Here is a 24,884-nt window from a genome sequence, read left to right on the forward strand (position 1 = left end):
ACTATCTCAGCCCGGCTACTACCAGACACATCCTGTATACAGCCAGTACTACCTCAGCCCAGCTACTACCAGACACATCCTGTATACAGCCAGTACTACCTCAGCCCCGCTACTATCAGACACATCCTGTATACAGCCAGTACTACCTCAGCCCGGCTACTACCAGACACATCCTGTATACAGCCAGTACTATCTCAGCCCAGCTACTACCAAACACATCCTGTATACAGCCAGTACTACCTCAGCCCAGCTACTACCAGACACATCCTGTACACAGCCAGTAATACCTCAGCCCAGCTACTACCAGACACATCCTGTATATAGCCAGTACTACCTCAGACCAGATACTACCAGACACATCCTGTATACAGCCAGTACTACCAGACACATCCTGTATACAGCCAGTACTATTAGACACATCCTGTATACAGCCAGTACTACCTCAGCCCAGCTACTACCAGACACATCCAGTATACAGCCAGTACTACCACAGCCCAGCTACTACCAACACATCCTGTATACAGCCAGTACTATCTCAGCCCAGCTACTACCAGACACATCCTGTATACAGCCAGTACTACCTCAGCTACTACCAGACACATCCTGTATACAGCCAGTACTAACTCAGCTACTACCAGACACATCCTGTATACAGCCAGTACTACCTCAGCCCAGCTACTACCAGACACATCATGTATACAGCCAGTACTACCTCAGCCTAGCTACTACCAAACACATCCTGTATACAGCCAGTACTACTTTAGCCCGGCTACTACCAGACACATCCTGTATACAGCCAGTACTACCTCACACAGCTACTACCAGACACATCCTGTATACAGCCAGTACTATCTCAGCTCAGCTACTACCAGACACGTCCTGTATACAGCCAGTACTACCTCAGACCAGCTACTACCAGACACATCCTGTATACAGCCAGTACTACCGCAGCCCGGCTACTACCAGACACATCCTGTATACAGCCAGTACTACCTCAGCCTAGCTACTACCAGGCACATCCTGTATTCTGCCAGTACTACCTCAGCCCGGCTACTACCAGACACATCCTGTATACAGCCAGTACTACCACAGCCCAGCTACTACCAGACACATCCTGTATACAGCCAGTACTACCTCAGCCTAGCTACTACCAGGCACATCCTGTATTCAGCCAGTAATAACTTAGCCCAGCTACTACCAGCACATCCTGTATACAGCCAGTACTACCTCAGCCCGGCTACTACCAGACACATCCGGTATACAGCCAGTACTACCTCAGCCCAGCTACTACCAGGCACATCCTGTATACAGCCAGTACTACCTAAGCCTGGCTACTACCAGACACATCCAGTATACAGCCAGTACTACCACAGCCCAGCTACTACCAGCACATCCTGTATACAGCCAGTACTTTCACAGCCCAGCTACTTCCAGACACATCCTGTATACAGCCAATACTTTCACAGCCCGGCTACTACCAGACACATCCTGTATACAGCCAGTACTACCTCAGCCCAGCTACTACCAGACACAACCTGTATACAGCCAGTACTACCTCAGCCCAGCTACTACCAGACACATCCTGTATACAGCCAGTACTACCTCAGCCCGGCTACTACCAGACACATCCTGTATACAGCCAGAAATACCTCAGCCCAGCTACTACCAGCACATCCTGTATACAGCCAGTACTACCTCAGCCCAGCTAAAATCAGACACATCCAGTATACAGCCAGTACTACCTCAGCCCGGCTACTACCAGACACATCCTGTATACAGCCAGTACTACCTCAGCCCAGCTACTAACAGACACATCCTGTATACAGCCAGTACTTCCAGACACATCCTGTATACAGCCAGTACTTCCAGACACATCCTGTATACAACCAGTACTACCAGACACATCCTGTATACAGCCAGTAATACCTCAGCCCGGCTACTTCCAGACACATCCTGTATACAGCCAGTACTACCAGACACATCCTTTATACAGCCAGTAATACCTCAGCCCGGCTACTTCCAGACACATCCTGTATACAGCCAGTACCACCAGACACATCCTGTATACAGCCAGTAATACCAGACACATCCTGTATACAGCCAGTAATACCAGACACATCTTGTATACAGCCAGTACTTCCAGACACATCCTGTATACAGTCAGTAATACCAGACACGTTCTATATACAACCAGTACTACCAGACACATCCTGTATACAGCCAGTAATACCTCAGCCCGGCTACTTCCAGACACATCCTGTATACAGCCAGTACTACAGACACATCCTGTATACAGCCAGTACTACCAGACAAATCCTGTATACAGCCAGTAATACCTCAGCCCGGCTACTTCCAGACACATCCTGTATACAGTCAGTACCACCAGACACATCCTGTATACAGCCAGTACTACCAGACACATCCTATATACAGCCAGTAATACCTCAGCCCGGCTACTTCCAGACACATCCTGTATACAGCCAGTACCATCAGACACATCCTGTATACAGCCAGTAATACCAGACACATCCTGTATACAGCCAGTACTACCAGACACATCCTGTATACAGCCAGTACTACCAGACACATCCTGTATACAGCCAGTACTACCAGACACATCCTGTATACAGCCAGTACTTCCAGACACATCCTGTATACAGCCAGTACTACCAGACACATCCTGTATACAGCCAGTACTACCAGACACATCCTGTATACAGCCAGTACTTCCAGACACATCCTGTATACAACCAGTACTACCAGACACATCCTGTATACAGCCAGTAATACCTCAGCCCGGCTACTTCCAGACACATCCTGTATACAGCCAGTACTACCAGACACATCCTGTATACAGCCAGTACTACCAGACACATCCTGTATACAGCCAGTAATACCTCAGCCCGGCTACTTCCAGACACATCCTGTATACAGCCAGTACCACCAGACACATCTTGTATACAGCCAGTAATACCAGACACATCCTGTATACAGCCAGTAATACCAGACACATCCTGTATACAGCCAGTACTTCCAGACACATCCTGTATACAGCCAGTAATACCAGACACATCCTGTATACAGCCAGTACTTCAAGACACATCCTGTATACAGCCAGTAATACCAGACACTTCCTGTATACAACCAGTACTACCAGACACATCCTGTACACAGCCAGTATTTCTAGACACATCCTATATACAACCAGTACTACCAGACACATCCTGTATACAGCCAGTAATATCTCAGCCCGGCTACTTCCAGACACATCCTGTATACAGCCAGTACTACCAGACACATCCTGTATACAGCCAGTACTACCAGACACATCCTGTATACAGCCAGTACTACCTCAGCCCAGCTACTACCAGACACATCCTGTATGCAGCCAGTAATACCTCAGCCCGGCTACTTCCAGACAAATCCTGTATACAGCCAGTACCACCAGACACATCCTGTATACAGCCAGTAATACCAGACACATCCTGTATACAGCCAGTACTGCCTAAGCCCAGCTCCTACCAGACACATCCTGTATACAGCCAGTATTATCTAAGCCCAGCTACTACCAGACACATCCTGTATACAGCCAGTACTACCTCAGCCCGGCTACTACCAGACACATCCTGTATACAGCCAATGCAACCAGAGCCAGGCTACTACCAGACACATCCTGTATACAGCCAGTACTACCTCAGCCCAGCTACTACCAGACACATCCTGTATACAGCCAGTACTACCTCAGCCCGGCTACTACCAGACACATCCTGTATACAGCCAGTACTACCTCAGCCCGGCTACTACCAGACACATCCTGTATACAGCCAGTACTACCTCAGCCCAGCTACTACCAGACACCTCCTGTATACAGCCAGTACTACCTCAGCCCGGCTACTACCAGACACATCCTGTATACAGCCAGTACTACCTCAGCCCAGCTACTACCAGATACATCCTGTATACAGCCAGAAATACCTCAGCCCAGCTAAAACCAGACACATTCTGTATACAGCCAGTACTACCTCAGGCCAGCTATTACCAGACACAATCTGTATACAGCCAGTAATACCAGACCCATCCTATATGCAGCCAGTACTTCCTCAGCCCGGCTACTACCAGACACATCCTGTATACAGCTAGTACTACCTCAGCCCAGCTACTACCAGACACAACCTGTATACTGCCAGAAATACCTCAGCCCAGCTAAAACCAGACACATCCTGTATACAGCCAGTACTACCTCAGCCCGGCTACTACCAGACACATCCTGTATACAGCCAGTACTACCTCAGCCCTGCTACTACCAGACACATCCTGTATACAGCCAGTACTACCTCAGCCCAGCTACTACCAGACACATCCTGTATACAGCCATTACTACCTCAGCCCAGCTACTTCCAGACACATCCTGTATACAGCCAATACTACCTCAGCCCAGCTACTACCAGACACATCCTGTATACAGCCAGTACTACCTCAGCCCAGCTGCTACCAAACACAACCTGTATACAGCCAGAAATACCTCAGCCCAGCTACTACCAGACACATCCTGTATACAGCCAGTACTACCTCAGCCCGGCTACTACCTGACACATCCTGTATACAGCCAGTACTACCAGACACATCCTGTATACAGCCAGTACTACCAGACACATCCTGTATACAGCCAGTACTTCCAGAAACATCCTTTATACAGCCAGTAATACCAGACACTTCCTGTATACAACCAGTACTACCAGACACATCCTGTATACAGCCAGTACTTCCAGACACATCCTGTATACAGCCAGTAATACCTCAGCCCGGCTACTTCCAGACACATCCTGTATACAGCCAGTACTACCACAGCCCGGCTACTTCCAGACACATCCTGTATACAGCCAGTACTACCAGACACATCCTGTATACAGCCAGTACTTCCAGACACATCCTGTATACAACCAGTACTTCCAGACACATCCTGTATACAGCCAGTAATACCTCAGCCCGGCTACTTCCAGACACATCCTGTATACAGCCAGTACTACCACAGCCCGGCTACTTCCAGACACATCCTGTATACAGTCAGTACTACCAGACACATCCTGTATACAGCCAGTACTACCACAGCCCGGCTACTTCCAGACACATCCTGTATAAAGCCAGTACTACCAGACACATCCTGTATACAACCAGTACTTCCAGACACATCCTGTATACAGCCAGTAATACCTCAGCCCGTCTACTACCAGACACATCCTGTATACAGCCAGTACTACCAGACACATCCTGTATACAGCCAGTACTACCACAGCCCGGCTACTTCCAGACACATCCTGTATACAGCCAGTACTACCAGACACATCCTGTATACAGCCAGTACTACCAGACACAACCTGTATACAGCCAGTACTACCAGACACAACCTGTATACAGCCAGTACTACCAGACACATCCTGTATACAGCCAGTACTACCAGACACATCCTGTATACAGCCAGTACTACCAGACACATCCTGTATACAACCAGTACTACCAGACACATCCTGTATATAGCCAGTAATACCTCAGCCCGTCTACTACCAGACACATCCTGTATACAGCCAGTACTACCAGACACATCCTGTATACAGCCAGTACTACCACAGCCCGGCTACTTCCAGACACATCCTGTATACAGCCAGTACTACCAGACACATCCTGTATACAGCCAGTACTACCAGACACAACCTGTATACAGCCAGTACTACCAGACACAACCTGTATACAGCCAGTACTACCAGACACATCCTGTATACAGCCAGTACTACCAGACACATCCTGTATACAGCCAGTACTACCAGACACAACTTGTATACAGCCAGTACTACCAGACACATCCTGTATACAGCCAGTACTACTAGACACATCCTGTATACAGCCAGTACTTCCAGTTACATCCTGTATACAGCCAGTACTACCAGACACATCCTGTATACAGCCAGTACTACCAGACACATACACATCTGTCCCTCCCGATGCAGGTTTGGCAGTTCTGGTGAATACTGATGTGAGAGGGACGAAGTTCTCAGGAAATCCTCAGTGATGTATGAATGGATTTAGGTGCCTGAATTAGCCAAGTCCCTTGTGGTGGTCCAGCTGGACTCCAACGACCAGGGTCCAATTTACCAGCAGTGTATAAAGCTTTTTGGACCTGTAGTTTCCTCCGTGACCGGGCCACTACTCACATGTGAGACTCTGAAGACCCGCAAAGCCCAGTCCGCCTGCTCCTCCTCGGACACCATCTCCACCGTTATGTCTCCGTAGGTCACCGGCTCGGTAGTAAATGGCCAGTAGTGGTCACATTTTATCTGCAATGTACAAGTGGGGATCACAATTATAACGGGTCATTTGGGGGGCGCACTGTCCCACTTATAGTGTAATGTTCCCAAATAAGAGCGAGATCTACTTGGCAATGAGACCACCACGTGGCCCCTATAGTATAGCAATCCTGAGAGGGGTTAATGAGGAGCTGGACTGGTTTGTTACTTTATCTGTAATATAGGGTTCCCCTGTTACCTTATGGGGATTATTGTGCCTAAGGCTGTGGACTAGGAGGGAGATAATGTCCAGGGACAGGGGCACAGACCAATTACATGGATTTACCCGTCTCTTCTCATTACACTGAGTCAGCATCACCACCACTTGTGACTTCTGCTGGAGGATCATCTTCCAGAAGTCGTTTCTTGTGTCCGGAAGAGGCCCCTGCGTTGCAATGTATTCTTGTAAGGAGTTGTACCCCTGCATCAGAGAAGAAGGTAAGTTATCCATGTCACTAATCATACAGATTATACACCACCACTAGGGGGAGATCACTACATACAGATTATACACCACCACTAGGAGGAGATCACTACATACACATTATACACCACCACTAGGAGGAGATCACTACATACACATTATACACCACCACTAGGAGGAGATCACTACATACACATTATACACCACCACTAGGGGGAGATCACTACATACATATTATACACCACCACTAGGAGGAGATCACTACATACACATTATACACCACCACTAGGAGGAGATCACTACATACACATTATACACCACCACTAGGGGGAGATCACTACATACACATTATACACCACCACTAGGGGGAGATCACTACATACACATTATACACCACCACTAGGGGGAGGTCACTACATACACATTATACACCACCACTAGGGGGAGATCACTACATACACATTATACACCACCACTAGGGGGAGATCACTACATACACATTATACACCACCACTAGGAGGAGATCACTACATACAGATTATACACCACCACTAGGGGGAGATCACTACATACACATTATACACCACCACTAGGGGGAGATCACTACATACAGATTATACACCACCACTAGGAGGAGATCACTACATACACATTATACACCACCACTAGGGGGAGATCACTACATACACATTATACACCACCACTAGGGGGAGCTCCCTGCATACAGATTATACACCACCACTAGAGGGAGCTCACTACATACACATTATACACCACCACTAGGAGGAGATCACTACATACACATTATACACCACCACTAGGAGGAGATCACTACATACACATTATACACCACCACTAGGAGGAGATCACTACATACACATTATACACCACCACTAGGGGGAGATCACTACATACACATTATACACCACCACTAGGGGGAGATCACTACATACACATTATACACCACCACTAGGAGGAGAGCACTACATACACATTATACACCACCACTAGGAGGAGATCACTACATACACATTATACACCACCACTAGGGGGAGATCACTACATACACATTATACACCACCACTAGGAGGAGATCACTACATACACATTATACACCACCACTAGGGGGAGATCACTACATACACATTATACACCACCACTAGAGGGAGCTCACTACATACACATTATACACCACCACTAGGGGGAGATCACTACATACAGATTATACACCACCACAAGGAGGAGATCACTACATACACATTATACACCACCACTAGGGGGAGATCACTACATACACATTATACACCACCACTAGGAGGAGATCACTACATACACATTATACACCACCACTAGGGGGGAGATCACTACATACACATTATACATCACCACTAGGAGGAGATCACTACATACACATTATACACCACCACTAGGGGGAGATCACTACATACACATTATACACCACCACTAGGAGGAGATCACTACATACACATTATACACCACCACTAGGGGGAGATCACTACATAAACATTATACACCACCACTAGGAGGAGATCACTACATACACATTATACACCACCACTAGGGGGAGATCACTACATACACATTATACACCACCACTAGGAGGAGATCACTACATACACATTATACACCACCACTAGGGGGGAGATCACTACATACACATTATACATCACCACTAGGAGGAGATCACTACATACACATTATACACCACCACTAGGGAGAGCTCACTACATAAACATTATACACCACCACTAGGAGGAGATCACTACATACACATTATACACCACCACTAGGAGGAGATCACTACATACACATTATACACCACCACTAGGGGGAGATCACTACATACAGATTATACACCACCACTAGGAGGAGATCACTACATACACATTATACACCACCACTAGGAGGAGATCACTACATACACATTATACACCACCACTAGGGGGAGATCACTACATACAGATTATACACCACCACTAGGAGGAGATCACTACATACACATTATACACCACCACTAGGAGGAGATCACTACATACACATTATACACCACCACTAGGAGGATATCACTACATACACATTATACACCACCACTAGGGGGAGATCACTACATACACATTATACACCACCACTAGGGGGAGATCACTACATACACATTATACACCACCACTAGGGGGAGATCACTACATACAGATTATACACCACCACTAGGGGGAGATCACTACATACAGATTATACACCACCACTAGGGGGAGATCACTACATACACATTATACACCACCACTAGGAGGAGATCACTACATACAGATTATACACCACCACTAGGAGGAGATCACTACATACACATTATACACCACCACTAGGGGGAGATCACTACATACACATTATACACCATCACTAGGGGGAGATCACTACATACACATTATACACTACCACTAGGGGGAGATCACTACATACACATTATACACCACCACTAGGAGGAGATCACTACATACACATTATACACCACCACTAGGGGGAGATCACTACATACACATTATACACCACCACTAGGGGGAGATCACTACATACACATTATACACCACCACTAGGGGGAGATCACTACATACACATTATACACCACCACTAGGGGGAGATCACTACATACACATTATACACCACCACTAGGGGGAGATCACTACATACAGATTATACACCACCACTAGGGAGAGATCACTACATACAGATTATACACCACCACTAGGGAGAGATCACTACATACAGATTATACACCACCACTAGGGGGAGATCACTACATACACATTATACATCACCACTAGGAGGAGATCACTACATACACATTATACACCACCACTAGGAGGAGATCACTACATACAGATTATACTCCACCACTAGGGGGAGATCACTACATACACATTATACACCACCACTAGGAGGAGATCACTACATACACATTATACACCACCACTAGGGGGAGCTCACTACATACACATTATACACCACCACTAGGGGGAGATCACTACATACAGATTATACACCACCACTAGGGGGAGATCACTACATACACATTATACACCACCACTAGGAGGAGATCACTACATACACATTATACACCACCACTAGGAGGAGTTCACTACATACACATTATACACCACCACTAGGAGGAGATCACTACATACACATTATACACCACCACTAGGGGGAGATCACTACATACACATTATACACCACCACTAGGAGGAGATCACTACATACACATTATACACCACCACTAGGAGGAGATAACTACATACACATTATACACCACCACTAGGGGTAGATCACTACATACACATTATACACCACCACTAGGAGGAGATCACTACATACACATTATACACCACCACTAGGAGGAGATCACTACATACACATTATACACCACCACTAGGGGGAGATCACTACATACACATTATACACCACCACTAGGGGGAGATCACTACATACACATTATACACCACCACTAGGGGGAGATCACTACATACAGATTATACACCACCACTAGGGGGAGCTCACTACATACACATTATACACCACCACTAGGGGGAGATCACTACATACACATTATACATCACCACTAGGAGGAGATCACTACATACAGATTATACACCACCACTAGGAGGAGATCACTACATACAGATTATACACCACCACTAGGGGGAGATCCCTACATACACATTATACACCACCACTAGAGGGAGATCACTACACATTATACACCACCAATAGGAGGAGATCATTACATACAGATTATACACCACCGCTAGGAGGAGATCACTACATACACATTATACACCACCACTAGGGGGAGATCACTACATGCACATTATACACCACCACTAGGGGGAGATCACTACATACAGATTATACACCACCACTAGGGGGAGATCACTACATACAGATTATACACCACCACTAGGGGGAGATCACTACATACACATTATACACCACCACTAGGAGGAGATCACTACATACACATTATACACCACCACTAGGGGGAGATCACTGCATACAGATTATACATCACCACTAGGAGGAGATCACTACATACAGATTACACACCACCACTAGGGGAGATCACTACATACACATTATACACCACCACTAGGGGGAGATCACTACATACAGATTATACACCACCACTAGGGGGAGATCACTACATACAGATTATACACCACCACTAGGAGGAGATCACTACATACAGATTATACACCACCACTAGGGGGAGATCACTACATACAGATTATACACCACCACTAGGGGGAGATCACTACATACACATTATACACCACCACTAGGGGGAGGTCACTACATACACATTATACACCACCACTAGGAGGGGATCACTACATACAGATTATACACCACCACTAGGGGGGGATCACTACATACACATTATACACCACCACTAGGGGGAGATCACTGCATACAGATTATACATCACCACTAGGAGGAGATCACTACATACAGATTACACACCACCACTAGGGGAGATCACTACATACACATTATACACCACCACTAAGGGGAGATCACTACATACAGATTATACACCACCACTAGGGGGAGATCACTACATACAGATTATACACCACCACTAGGAGGAGATCACTACATACAGATTATACACCACCACTAGGGGGAGATCACTACATACAGATTATACACCACCACTAGGGGGAGATCACTACATACACATTATACACCACCACTAGGGGGAGATCACTACATACAGATTATACACCACCACTAGGGGGAGATCACTACATACACATTATACACCACCACTAGGGGGAGATCACTACATACAGATTATACACCACCACTAGGGGGAGCTCACTACATACAGATTATACACCACCACTAGGGGGAGATCACTACATACACATTATACACCACCACTAGGGGGAGATCACTACATACACATTATACACCACCACTAGGGGGAGATCACTACATACACATTATACACCACCACTAGGGGGAGATCACTACATACACATTATACAACACCACTAGGAGGAGATCACTACATACAGATTATACACCACCACTAGGAGGAGATCACTACATACAGATTATACACCACCACTAGGGGGAGATCACTACATACAGATAATACACCACCACTAGGAGGAGATCACTACATACAGATTATACACCACCACTAGGGGGAGATCACTACATACACATTATACATCACCACTAGGGGGAGATCACTACATACAGATAATACACCACCACAAGGGGGAGATCACTACATACACATTATACACCACCACTAGGGGGAGCTCACTACATACACATTATACACCACCACTAGGGGGAGATCACTACATACAGATTATACACCACCACTAGGAGGAGATCACTACATACAGATTATACACCACCACTAGGGGGAGATCACTACATACACATTATACACCACCACTAGGGGGAGATCACTACATACACATTATACACCACCACTAGGAGGAGATCACTACATACAGATTATACACCACCACTAGGAGGAGATCACTACATACAGATTATACACCACCACTAGGGGGAGATCACTACATACAGATAATACACCACCACAAGGGGGACATCACTACATACACATTATACACCACCACAAGGGGGAGATCACTACATACACATTATACACCACCACTAGGAGGAGATCACTACATACAGATTATACACCACCACTAGGGGGAGATCACTACATACACATTATACATCACCACTAGGGGGAGATCACTACATACAGATAATACACCACCACAAGGGGGAGATCACTACATACACATTATACACCACCACTAGGGGGAGATCACTACATACACATTATACACCACCACTAGGGGGAGATCACTACATACAGATTATACACCACCACTAGGAGGAGATCACTACATACAGATTATACACCACCACTAGGGGGAGATCACTACATACACATTATACACCACCACTAGGAGGAGATCACTACATACACATTATACACCACCACTAGGGGGAGATCACTACATACAGATTATACACCACCACTAGGGGGAGATCACTACATGCATATTATACACCACCACTAGGGGGAGATCACTACATACACATTATACACCACCTCTAGGAAGAGATCACTACTTACAGATTATACACCACCACTAGGAGAAGATCACTACATACAGGTTATACACCACCACTAGGGGGAGATCATTACATACATATTATACACCACCACTAGGGGGAGATCACTACATACAGATTATACACCACCACTAGGGGGAGATCACTATATACAGTTTATACACCACCACTAGGAGGAGATCACTACATACAGATTATACACCACCACTAGGGGGAGATCACTACATACACATTATACACCACCACTAGGGGGAGATCACTACATACAGATTATACACCACCACCAGGGGGAGAGCACTACATACAGATTATACACCACCACTAGGGGGAGATCACTACATACACATTATACACTACCACTAGGAGGAGATCACTACATACACATTATACACCACCACTAGGAGGAGATCACTACATACAGATTATACACCACCACTAGGGGGAGATCCCTACATACAGATTATACATCACCACTAGGGGGAGATCACTACATACACATTATACACCACCACTAGGGAGAGCTCACTACATACACATTATACACCACCACTAGGGGGAGATCACTACATACAGATTATACACCACCACTAGGGGGAGATCACTATATACAGTTTATACACCACCACTAGGAGGAGATCACTACATACAGATTATACACCACCACTAGGGGGAGATCACTACATACACATTATACACCACCACTAGGAGGAGATCACTACATACACATTATACACCACCACTAGGGGGAGATCACTACATACACATTATACAGCACCACTAGGAGGAGATCACTACATACACATTATACACCACCACTAGGGGGAGATCACTACATACACATTATACACCACCACTAGGGGGAGATCACTACATACACATTATACACCACCACTAGGGAGAGCTCACTACATACAGATTATACACCACCACTAGGGGGAGATCACTACATACAGATTATACACCACCACTAGGGGGAGATCACTACATACACATTATACACCACCACTAGGGGGAGATCACTACATACACATTATACAGCACCACTAGGAGGAGATCACCACATACACATTATACACCACCACTAGGGGGAGATCACTACATACACATTATACACCACCACTAGGGGGAGATCACTACATACACATTATACACCACCACTAGGGAGAGCTCACTACATACAGATTATACACCACCACTAGGGGGAGATCACTACATACAGATTATACACCACCACTAGGGGGAGATCACTACATACACATTATACACCACCACTAGGGGGAGATCACTACATACACATTATACACCACCACTAGGAGGAGATCACTACATACACATTATACACCACCACTAGGGGGAGATCACTACATACACATTATACACCACCACTAGGGGGAGATCACTACATACAGATTATACACCACCACTAGGGGGAGATCCCTACATACAGATTATACATCACCACTAGGGGGAGATCACTACATACACATTATACACCACCACTAGGGAGAGCTCACTACATACACATTATACACCACCACTAGGGGGAGATCACTACATACAGATTATACACCACCACTAGGGGGAGATCACTATATACAGTTTATACACCACCACTAGGAGGAGATCACTACATACAGATTATACACCACCACTAGGGGGAGATCACTACATACACATTATACACCACCACTAGGAGGAGATCACTACATACACATTATACACCACCACTAGGGGGAGATCACTACATACACATTATACACCACCACTAGGGGGAGATCACTACATACACATTATACACCACCACTAGGGAGAGCTCACTACATACAGATTATACACCACCACTAGGGGGAGATCACTACATACAGATTATACACCACCACTAGGGGGAGATCACTACATACAGATTATACGCCACCACTAGGGGGAGGTCACTACATACACATTATACACCACCACTAGGGGGAGATCACTACATACACATTATACACCACCACTAGGGGGAGATCACTACATACACATTATACACCACCACTAGGAGGAGATCACTACATACACATTATACACCACCACTAGGGGGAGATCACTACATACACATTATACACCACCACTAGGGGGAGATCACTACATACACATTATACACCACCACTAGGGAGAGCTCACTACATACAGATTATACACCACCACTAGGGGGAGATCACTACATACAGATTATACACCACCACTAGGGGGAGATCACTACATACAGATTATACGCCACCACTAGGGGGAGGTCACTACATACACATTATACACCACCACTAGGGGGAGATCACTACATACAGATTATACACCACCACTAGGAGGAGATCACTACATACAGATTATACATCACCACTAGGGGAAGATCACTACATACACATTATACACCACCACTAGGGAGAGCTCACTACATACACATTATACACCACCACTAGGGGGAGATCACTACATACAGATTATTTATCACTACTAGTTGGGGGGTTCAGCTTCATTCTGAATGATACCCTGAAAAAACTCTGCTTAACTTTTCTCTAATCTGTTTGTGTGTGAACATTATCTTTGTAGGAGACAGATGAAAGACATTTGAATGCAGCCCCCTCGCCCACTCTCCTTTCTCCTGCTCTTATGTTGTATAGTTATATCCATGTATTTCGGGAATCTTGTTGTGACCTGTCTTGCTGTGCTGTCGGATTCTCCTGAGGCGATTTGTTGCTGCCGTGTTATTGTTGCGTCATTGTTTAACTTTACTTCAATTTGTTATACAATAAAACCCTTTCCATGATCCTCTAGGACTGGACGCCTAACCCTAACTACATGTGTGTTGCTGCATGGGGGAAAGGGGGGGGGGGGGATTGGGTTCTGCAGAACTTACAGGAATGTAGTTGGCATTGATGTAATCCGCATCCTCCTCCTCCTCCTCAGTGGTTATAAGCTTCACCCGACTGTAGTCATCTACGAGGAAAGAAAAGCTTATACCTCATAGGTGCATATTATCTCCGCATATTCCGAACATTGGGGGCCATTCACACAACTGCGCCCTGCAGGACGTACAATTGTGCTGCTGACGGCAACCATTCACACAGGTAACTTCAAAGGGGACTCCGGACAAGGACCCCCAGCCCCCCGGTTACCCATCTCCCCCATTGAGCACTTACAACATGTCTTATAGCGTACACTGCGCCATAGGGCCCTGCCCATACACCCCATCAGCGTTGGACCCAGGAGGAGGAGAGAAGAATAGACAAGATAGATTTCTAATCCATATATGTGGTCAGCTGCAGGATTAAAATGGTTAACCAGAATATTTGGGGAGTTTTTTTTTTTTTATTTAAATTTGCCTTCGTACTGCTGCTGAATAGACATCACCGATTACTGAGCCATCATCCCGGTACCCACCGCTGCCACCATCCCGGTACCCACCGCTGCCACCATCCCGGTACCCACCGCTGCCACCATCCAGGTACCCACCGCTGCCGCCATCCCGGTACCCACCGCTGCCGCCATCCAGGTACCCACCGCTGCCGCCATCCCGGTACCCACCGCTGGCACCATCCCGGTACCCACAGCTTCCATCATCCCGATACCCACCGCTGCCATCATCCCGGTACCCACCGCTGCCATCATCCCGGTACCCACCGCTGCCACCACCCCGGTACCCAGCGCTGCCACCACCCCGGTACCCACCACCGCTGCCACCACCCCGGTACCCACCACCGCTGCCACCACCCCGGTACCCACCACCGCCTCCACCGCCCCGGTACCCACCACCGCCACCACCGCCCCGGTACCCACCACCGCCGCCACCGCCCCGGTACCCACCACCGCTGCCACCGCCCCGGTACCCACCACTGCTGCCACCGCCCCGGTACCCACCACCGCTGCCACCACCCCGGTACCCACCACCGCTGCCACCACCCCGGTACCCACCACCGCCTCCACCGCCCCGGTACCCACCACCGCTGCCACCGCCCCGGTACCCACCACCGCTGCCACCACCCCGGTACCCACCACCGCTGCCACCACCCCGGTACCCACCACTGCTGCCACCGCCCCGGTACCCACCACCGCTGCCATGTACTGGTGTGGTTGCAGGCTGGTATTATTGGGTTGGAAAAGCCCAAAGCCCGCAAGCTCCCACCCCAGTAATATCAGGCTGCTGCTGCTTAGAAAATGGAGGCTACATGGATGGTCGCAGAGTGACACCGCGCATGCACCACGTCTCCGACTAAAAACGCCACATGTGGCCTCACCCTAAGCCATGTCCTGCTAGTGCCTTCTGCTGCCCGTGGCAATTACAAAGTGGCAATTCAGGTTAAAGAAAAAAAGAATTGATTCCTCCAGCGGAATTGCCTCGAGCGACATTAACGCTTTCACGCCTGTTTTGGACACTTTTCTGACTAGTTCATTCTCTGCAAAAAGAGGCTAAATATAGTCCCCCCCAAAAATTTGGAAGGTGCGTGACATCGTCTCACACATTTTAGAGCGTCTAGAACACACGTTGCGCTTTGGTTGCGTTTTCATTGCATTTTAAAACGCATTACAACAGCTGAGGAGCGGGGATCTGCCTAATTACATTACTATTTACATGTGGTAACGCACACGATAACAATGCGTTAGGCAAATCACCTCATCTCAGCTGTTGTAATGCGTTTTAAAACACAATGAAAACGCAACCAAAGCGCAACGTGTGAACGCGCCCTGAGGGTTACACACGGGCCGATAAATCTGACAGGGGGAGACACATTGATAAATTCACCCCAATCTTTTTATGAATATTTAAGCCACTTGCTGCTTAGAACACGAATCTGCAGGTGATGACGTGTTTTGCCCAATGTGTTCGATAACGTGCCACGTAACCCCAGCCTGAAGCTGACGGGGCCCTTTGGAGAGGACGGGAGGCCCCCGAATCTTTCTGATCTACCTCTGGTTTTGGTTTAAAAAATGGCAAAAGAAATTGTGAATGTGTAACCGGCCTGAGAGGGGTCACAGGAGGCTGAGAGGGGTCACAGGGGGCTGCGAGGGGTCACAGGGGGCTGCGAGGGGTCACAGGAGGCTGCGAGGGGTCACAGGGGGCTGAGAGGGGTCACAGGGGGCTGCGAGGGGTCACAGGGGGCTGCGAGGGGTCACAGGAGGCTGCGAGGGGTCACAGGAGGCTGCGAGGGGTCACAGGAGGCTGCGAGGGGTCACAGGGGGCTGCGAGGGGTCACAGGGGGCTGCAGGGGGTCACAGGAGGCTGCGAGGGTTCACAGGGGGCTGCGAGGGGTCACAGGAGGCTGCGAGGGGTCACAGGAGGCTGCGAGGGGTCACAGGGGGCTGCGAGGGGTCACAGGGGGCTGCGAGGGGTCACAGGGGGCTGCGAGGGGTCACAGGGGGCTGCGAGGGGTCACAGGAGGCTGCGAGGGGTCACAGGGGGCTGCGAGGGGTCACAGGAGGCTGCGAGGGGTCACAGGAGGCTGCGAGGGGTCACAGGAGGCTGCGAGGGGTCACAGGAGGCTGCGAGGGGTCACAGGGGGCTGCGAGGGGTCACAGGAGGCTGCGAGGGGTCACAGGGGGCTGCGAGGGGTCACAGGAGGCTGCGAGGGGTCACAGGGGGCTGCGAGGGGTCACAGGAGGCTGCGAGGGGTCACAGGAGGCTGCAGGGGGTCACAGGAGGCTGCGAGGGGTCACAGGGGGCTGCGAGGGGTCACAGGAGGCTGCGAGGGGTCACAGGAGGCTGCGAGGGGTCACAGGAGGCTGCGAGGGTTCACAGGAGGCTGCGAGGGTTCACAGGAGGCTGCGAGGGGTCACAGGAGGCTGCGAGGGTTTCATGTTATGGATCTAGGTGTCGCCGTCTATGACCTGGAGTTTCTGTTTAAGAATCAGGGTGTGTTGAGTTTTTGGAGTTTTTATTTTCATTTTAATTTCATTTTAAATATTTTTTTAAAGATTGGGGCTCAGTTACTAAGGCCCTTGTGCCAGTCTTCTGTCGGACAATTGCGCTGCTCTCCTCAGTTATATATCTTGTTATGCCGCTGTTCACATTACTGCATTGTGCTCTGCCTTCAGTCTTGTTATATGTAACATATATTGGGGCTCTGCTGCCACCTGCAGGTCAGGAGGAACATGCGCTCCCTCTGCTCGTGTGGTTTTGGAGCCCTGGTCCCTGTTATTTCCTGTGACAGCCATTTTCTTTTACCGGTAACTGGGAACACACATGTTTTGTGAGCGCGGAGCCTGATGCAAGTGGGCGGAGAGCGGGCATGACTGGCTGGACTGGGAGGGGGCTATAAACTTGGGTTGAGCTTATTGGGGGGAGGAAATGCAGTGTGAGGTGATAGGGGGTTTAAAATGGGGGGAGGAGTTAGTAGGGCTTATAAGGGCTGGCAGGAAGGGTAAGCCTCATTCTGGCCAGAAAAATTTTTTGTCCGCGGTGGGTGCAGAATCGAGGCGAGTGTTTTTCTTTTGTCAGGTTTTTTCTTGGAGCGTTGGAGCGTGCGAATGGCGGCTTTAGAGGCCTTTCTGGCGAGGAAGCGGAGGCGCGGGGACCTGAATGGATCGAAGACCAGATGGCGGCCTGGGGAGCAGGCGATAGCGAGCAGAGCCCGGGGGAAAGGCCGGTGCGGGCTAGGAGGCCGCCGGTGTGGTTGAGCCCCTCACCATCACCGCCGAGGGGTTTGCCGAGGAGGAGCTTTACCGGAGTTCCTGGAGGACGTTGCAGCGGGGTCTCAGCGCAGAGGAAGAGAGCCAGGTCGGCGTCAGCGGTGTCCAGAGACAGCAGACGAGGTGGGATGGCAGTCCGGAGCGGCGTGTCCAAGATGGTGGCGGCTCGAGGGGCCGCAAAGATGGCGACGGGAGGTACGGGGAAGAGGCGCAAAGAGAACCGGAAGAGGAGGTGTGGCCTCGGCGCGGCGACCGGAAGTGACGAGGAAGATGGGAGTCCGGACCGGAGGAGCCCGGGCAGCGCTACCACTAGGCCGGCGGTGAGTAGTGACAGGCAGCAGGCGGCAGGGGGAGGCTGCGGGTGCTTCAGCGGGGAGGCAAGCGATCGAGGCCGGCCTTCCCAGGGGAGAGCTGGGTGATCGGCGGACGGGTGCCGGGCAGCCAGGTTGGGCGGCTGCTCAGGAGTTAGACGGGCAGGCGGCAAGGCAGCGGGAGGCGGGGGCACCTTGGGCGCAATCCACGGAGCAGCGTGAGGTCAGGCCAGCGGCTTCACTTGTGGCCGGGTCAGCGGGGGTGACACTAGGATCGGTGGTCACTCCTGGGAGTGTAAATGTGGTGGTGCAGCCGCAGGGGTTTAGTGAGGGCGGGCTTAGGGCCGCTGGGGGGCTCCATCAGTATTCTGGAGGGCCCAACAGCGACAGGGGTTTACAGGTGGCATCTGCAGCGCCTCCTGGGGGGAATGTTGATATGTATCAGGGTGTTTCGTCCGTGTTTTTTCCTTTGCAGGAGAGAGGTGGCTCGGATGGAGCAGTGATGGGCGTTCTGCGGCGGGCCATGGGAGTGGCTACGCCAGGTGATGGAGCTGGAAGAGATGCTGCGGCTGGAGCTGCAGCGGCGGCAGGGTCTGGACAGACTGCGTGGGAGGCTGGATCTGCGCCGGCGCCGTTTAGCGGCAGCTTGCTACAACCAGGTGGGGGTTCTACAGCACAAGCGACACATGTCACACACACAGAACAAGGAGGTAGTTGGGACAGGGCATTGGTACCTACGGGGCAGGCCAACACAAGCAATATATATTTGGGGGCGGTTGGGGACTTATTTCAAGGTTTTAGAAGGTTGTTGACATCGGTGGAGTCGTCACTGGGGTCACAGTTGGGTAGCCCGGTGGGGGCTTGGAGGGAGTGTCCGGACCCGCCGGTGTCCGGGGGGGGGGGGGCGGCAGCCGGGGCACAAGTGGTGCCGGTAACGACCAGGCCGGCGGGGCCGAATGTAGTGGCGGAGGTTAGCGTGCAGACTGAGAAAGAGGGGGCGTCAAAGTCCTTACCTGTATTGGATGGGGCAAAAGGTCGTTTATATATTTGTTTTAATGGACCGCTGGGGGGGTCATCTAAAACAGGAGGTAAAAGAAAAAATATGGAAGCGTGAGAACTTAGATATTTTCACGTTGTTGCCACTGAACCGGTTTAGCATCGAAAAGTGGGAAAAAGGGAAGGAGCATAGAAAAGAGGAGGATGAGGAACGCAGAAGGTATCGGTTAATTCCACGCAATTTATGGAATTGGCTGCATGCTTTCGCGATTGGGGAAAAGAATCCAGAGTGCTGCTCGGGGCTATTTGGGTATTTGGACACAATTTGGGATGCCTACAAGACGTATGGGGGTACGGCTTGGATGCAATATGATGAGCAATTTAGGCAAAGGATGGCAGTACAGCCGTCGCTTGAGTGGGACCAAAGGGATATAGCTCTGTGGATGAGTATCATGAACGCCCCGAGGAAACCGGTCAGAAACCCGTTCGGGGGTAGTGGAGGGTACAGTGGGTCGTCCTTTCAGGCCGGACCCGACGGGGCAAAAGGGGGAGGCTCGTCGGGTAAGTTTAAAAAAGGGGTGTGCTGGAAATTTAATGAGGGCGCATGCTCATGGGGCTCATCTTGCTCATTTCGACACGAATGCTCTGGGTGTGGGGGAACAACCCACCCCTTGGCTAAGTGTTTCAAGCGGGGAAAAGGAGGACAGCAGCGTTCGGGTAACGGGGTTCAAAAAGGGGGCGACTCCGGTGCGGGTCAGCGAAATGATTCCGTGGCTAAGGATGTACCCAAATAAGGAAAAAGCAGGGTTGCTGGAAGAGGGTTTTAAAGAAGGCTTTAGGATACCTTTTAAAGAAGGGGGGCATGTTGGGTTTGTTAAGAATTTGAAGTCCGTGGCCCAATATCCTGAGGTCGTGCGGGAAAAAATTACCAAGGAAGTTAGCTTGGGGAGAATGTTAGGCCCGTTTACAGAGGCGCCAGTTGAAGGGTTGCGGGTGTCTCCGCTGGGGGTGGTGCCGAAGAAGGAGGCGGGAAAATTTCGCCTCATTCATCATTTATCATACCCGGTGGGGTTGTCGGTAAATGATGACATTGACCCGGCACTGACAGCGGTGTCATACACCTCCTTTGATGCGGCGGTGGCATTGGTTCGGGAAGCAGGTAAAGGGGCATTGATGGCAAAGGCGGACATTTTCGTCTTCTGCCAGTGCATCCTGAGTCAATGCACCTGCTAGGATGTTTCTGTGATAATCAATTTTATGTAGACGGGTGCCTTCCAATGGGCTGCTCCATTTCGTGCGCCTACTTTGAGGCTTTTAGTACGTTTCTGGAGTGGGTCATTCGAAGGGAGTCAGGTCTTAATGGTGTGATCCACTATTTGGATGACTTTTTGTGTGTTGGGCCACAGGACAGTTGGGGCTGCAGGATTCTTTTGCAGACATTGAAGGACGTTTTTTCACAATTTGGGGTGCCATTAGCGAGGGACAAGACGGAGGGTCCGACCACGGTATTATGCTTTCTGGGGATTGAGATTGACTCTGTGGCGATGGAATGCAGGCTGCCTGAGGACAAGTTGAATGGCCTGAGGCTGGCAGTACAGGAGGCACTGGTTAAAACAAAAATTTTGTTAAGACAGTTGCAGTCGTTGTTGGGGAAACTCAATTTTGCTTGTAGAATTATGCCCATGGGGCGGGTTTTTTGTAGGAGACTGGCGCAAGCAACGGCAGGTGTGCGGCGCCCTGAGTTTCTGATCCGCTTGAGGAAAGAACTTAGGGATGATTTGCGAGTGTGGGACAGTTTTTTGATAAACTATAATGGGAGAACCTTGTGGATGAGTGAGCCAGTGTCCAACGAAGCCTTGCATTTGTTTACAGACGCAGCTGGGGCCATTGGTTATGGGGCTTACTGTCAAGGGGAGTGGAGTGTGGAGTGTGGGACCCAACTAGGTGGGTGGAGAAGGGGCTCACGGCCAACTTGTGTCTGCTGGAATTGTTCCCTATTGTAGTGGCAGTGGAGCTTTGGGGTCGGCGGCTCTATAGCAAAAGTGTTGTTTGTCATTGCGATAATATGGCGGTGGTTTAGGTCATAAATAGGCAGACAGCGTCCTCCCCGCCGGTGGTGGTTTTGCTTCAGCGGCTGGTGCTGCAGTGTTTGGAATGGAACGTGTTGTTTAGGGCAGTGCATATTCTGGGGGTGGAAAACAACATTGCTGATGCGCTATCTCGTTTACAGTTGGACAGGTTTCGGGAGTTGGATCCGGGGGCATCGAAGGACCCTTTGCCATGTCCAGGGCATTTGTGGGACCTAGTGTGGTAAGGTTCTTGCAGTGGGTAAGGAGGTCTTTGGCGCCGTCAACGTGGGCGGCTTATCAGAAGGTATGGAGGGCTTGGTTCGAGTTCACGGATGTTTGTGAGTTGGAAGGCATGGGGGGCAGTAGGTCAGGTGCTGTTTTGTTTTATGTTAAACCTGTTCGATAGTGGTGTGTCTGGGGCAACAGTTAAAAAACATTTATCTGCATTGTCATTTCTCTTCAGGCTGGCTGGGGGAGAGGATGTTACTCAGTCATTTATGTTACGCCGAGCTGTAAAGGGCTTTGCTGCAAAGGGAGTGAGGGCAGACGGTAGAAGACCTGTTTCGTTGCAGATTTTGGGAGAGGTACTGGGGCAGTTGCAGGGGGTTTGTCATTCGGCATATGAGGTTCGTTTGTTTCATCTGGCTTATTCTTGGGCATTTTTTGGAGCATTTCGGATTGGGGAATTGGTGAGTGATAGCCGGGGGTCGTCTGGCGGCATTCAATTGAGGCATGTGTCTTGGGGTGCACAGGAGGTTCGTATTTGGTTATTTGGGTCAAAAACTGACAAAGGGGGTAAGGGTTTTTTGGTTACGCTGGGCCGTATGTCGGGTTGTGTTGCATGTCCGGTTGAAGGTTTGGAGTCATTCATGGAAGTTAGACGGCAGGGCAGTGATTCATTGTTAGTGCATGAGGATGGGTCGTCATTGTCACGATATCAGTTTGTATCAATTTTAAAAAAATGCATTTCAAGGATTGGTTTATGCCCAAGTGAGTATAATTCGTACTCCTTCAGGATTGGCACAGCGCGGTGGGGTCTCCGGGAGGAGGAAATAAAGAGGATAGGTAGATGGGAGTCACAGCGCTTTAAGTCTTATGTGAGGATGAGACTGTTGGAGCGCTAGCTTGGGTCACTGTTGTTGGCCCTGATTGTTGGGGGGGGCGGCAGGTTGCGGCCCACCCCCTTTATTACATATGTTGTTTATTTACCAGATTGGAAGAAATGTGTCATTTGGGTGTTTGGCCATTCTTTCGTCTATTGGGCCAAAAGGAGAGCGAGGTTGCGGTTGTGTGGTAGGTCCTTAGGGCTTAACCCCGACCAGGTAAGTGTACATTGGTTAGGCTACAGAGGCCTCACGTGGGGGAGGGTAAGGCAAAAATTGCAAGAGAACTTCCGGAGATGGGGTCCGCCTGATGTGTTACTATTACATGCAGGTGGGAATGATATAGGCAGTTTCCCTATGCGCCCTATGATAAAATCCATAAAAAGGGACTTGTTATGCATATGGGACAGTCATCCCAACATGCTGATAGTGTGGTCGGACATCATCAGGCGGGAAAGGTGGCGCAATGCGAATTCGGTGGCAGCTCTGAATCGCTGTAGAGTGAAAATCAACAAGAGTGTGGCTAAGTTTGTCCGTCTGAATGGGGGTTTGGTGGTTCGGCATTCGTTGTTGGATGAGGACGTCAGTTACACAGGCCCAGACGGGGTGCACCTCACGGATGTGGGCCTGGACATTTTTAATTTTGGTTTGTCTGAAGTGGCTGAGTTTTGCGTGAGGTTGTGGGGTAGCATGGCCACCTAAGGGGTCAGGCGGCCATGCGTGGCGGGTTCTTGGCAATACCCAGTTAGTGCATTTAAATTTCTGTGGTTATGCAATTTAATCACTATAATAAG

The 24,884-nt window shown here is 49.3% G+C and overlaps 1 protein-coding gene across 1 annotated transcript in view; it reads right to left on the minus strand.

Annotated features, from left to right (window-relative positions):
• LOC140125904 (receptor-type tyrosine-protein phosphatase O-like) overlaps positions 1–24,884 on the minus strand; it is a 297,842-nt gene that overhangs the window by 54,299 nt on the left and 218,659 nt on the right. Inside the window, exons 21-23 of the mRNA XM_072144801.1 lie at positions 15,845–15,924; positions 6,625–6,759; positions 6,207–6,329 (exon numbers count right to left, since the gene is read on the minus strand). Of these exons, the coding sequence (XP_072000902.1) occupies positions 6,207–6,329; positions 6,625–6,759; positions 15,845–15,924 (338 nt within the window). The remainder of the gene's footprint in view (positions 1–6,206; positions 6,330–6,624; positions 6,760–15,844; positions 15,925–24,884) is intronic.

This window comes from Engystomops pustulosus, chromosome 4 (genome assembly GCF_040894005.1).
Source record: "Engystomops pustulosus chromosome 4, aEngPut4.maternal, whole genome shotgun sequence".
NCBI lineage: Eukaryota > Metazoa > Chordata > Amphibia > Anura > Leptodactylidae > Engystomops > Engystomops pustulosus.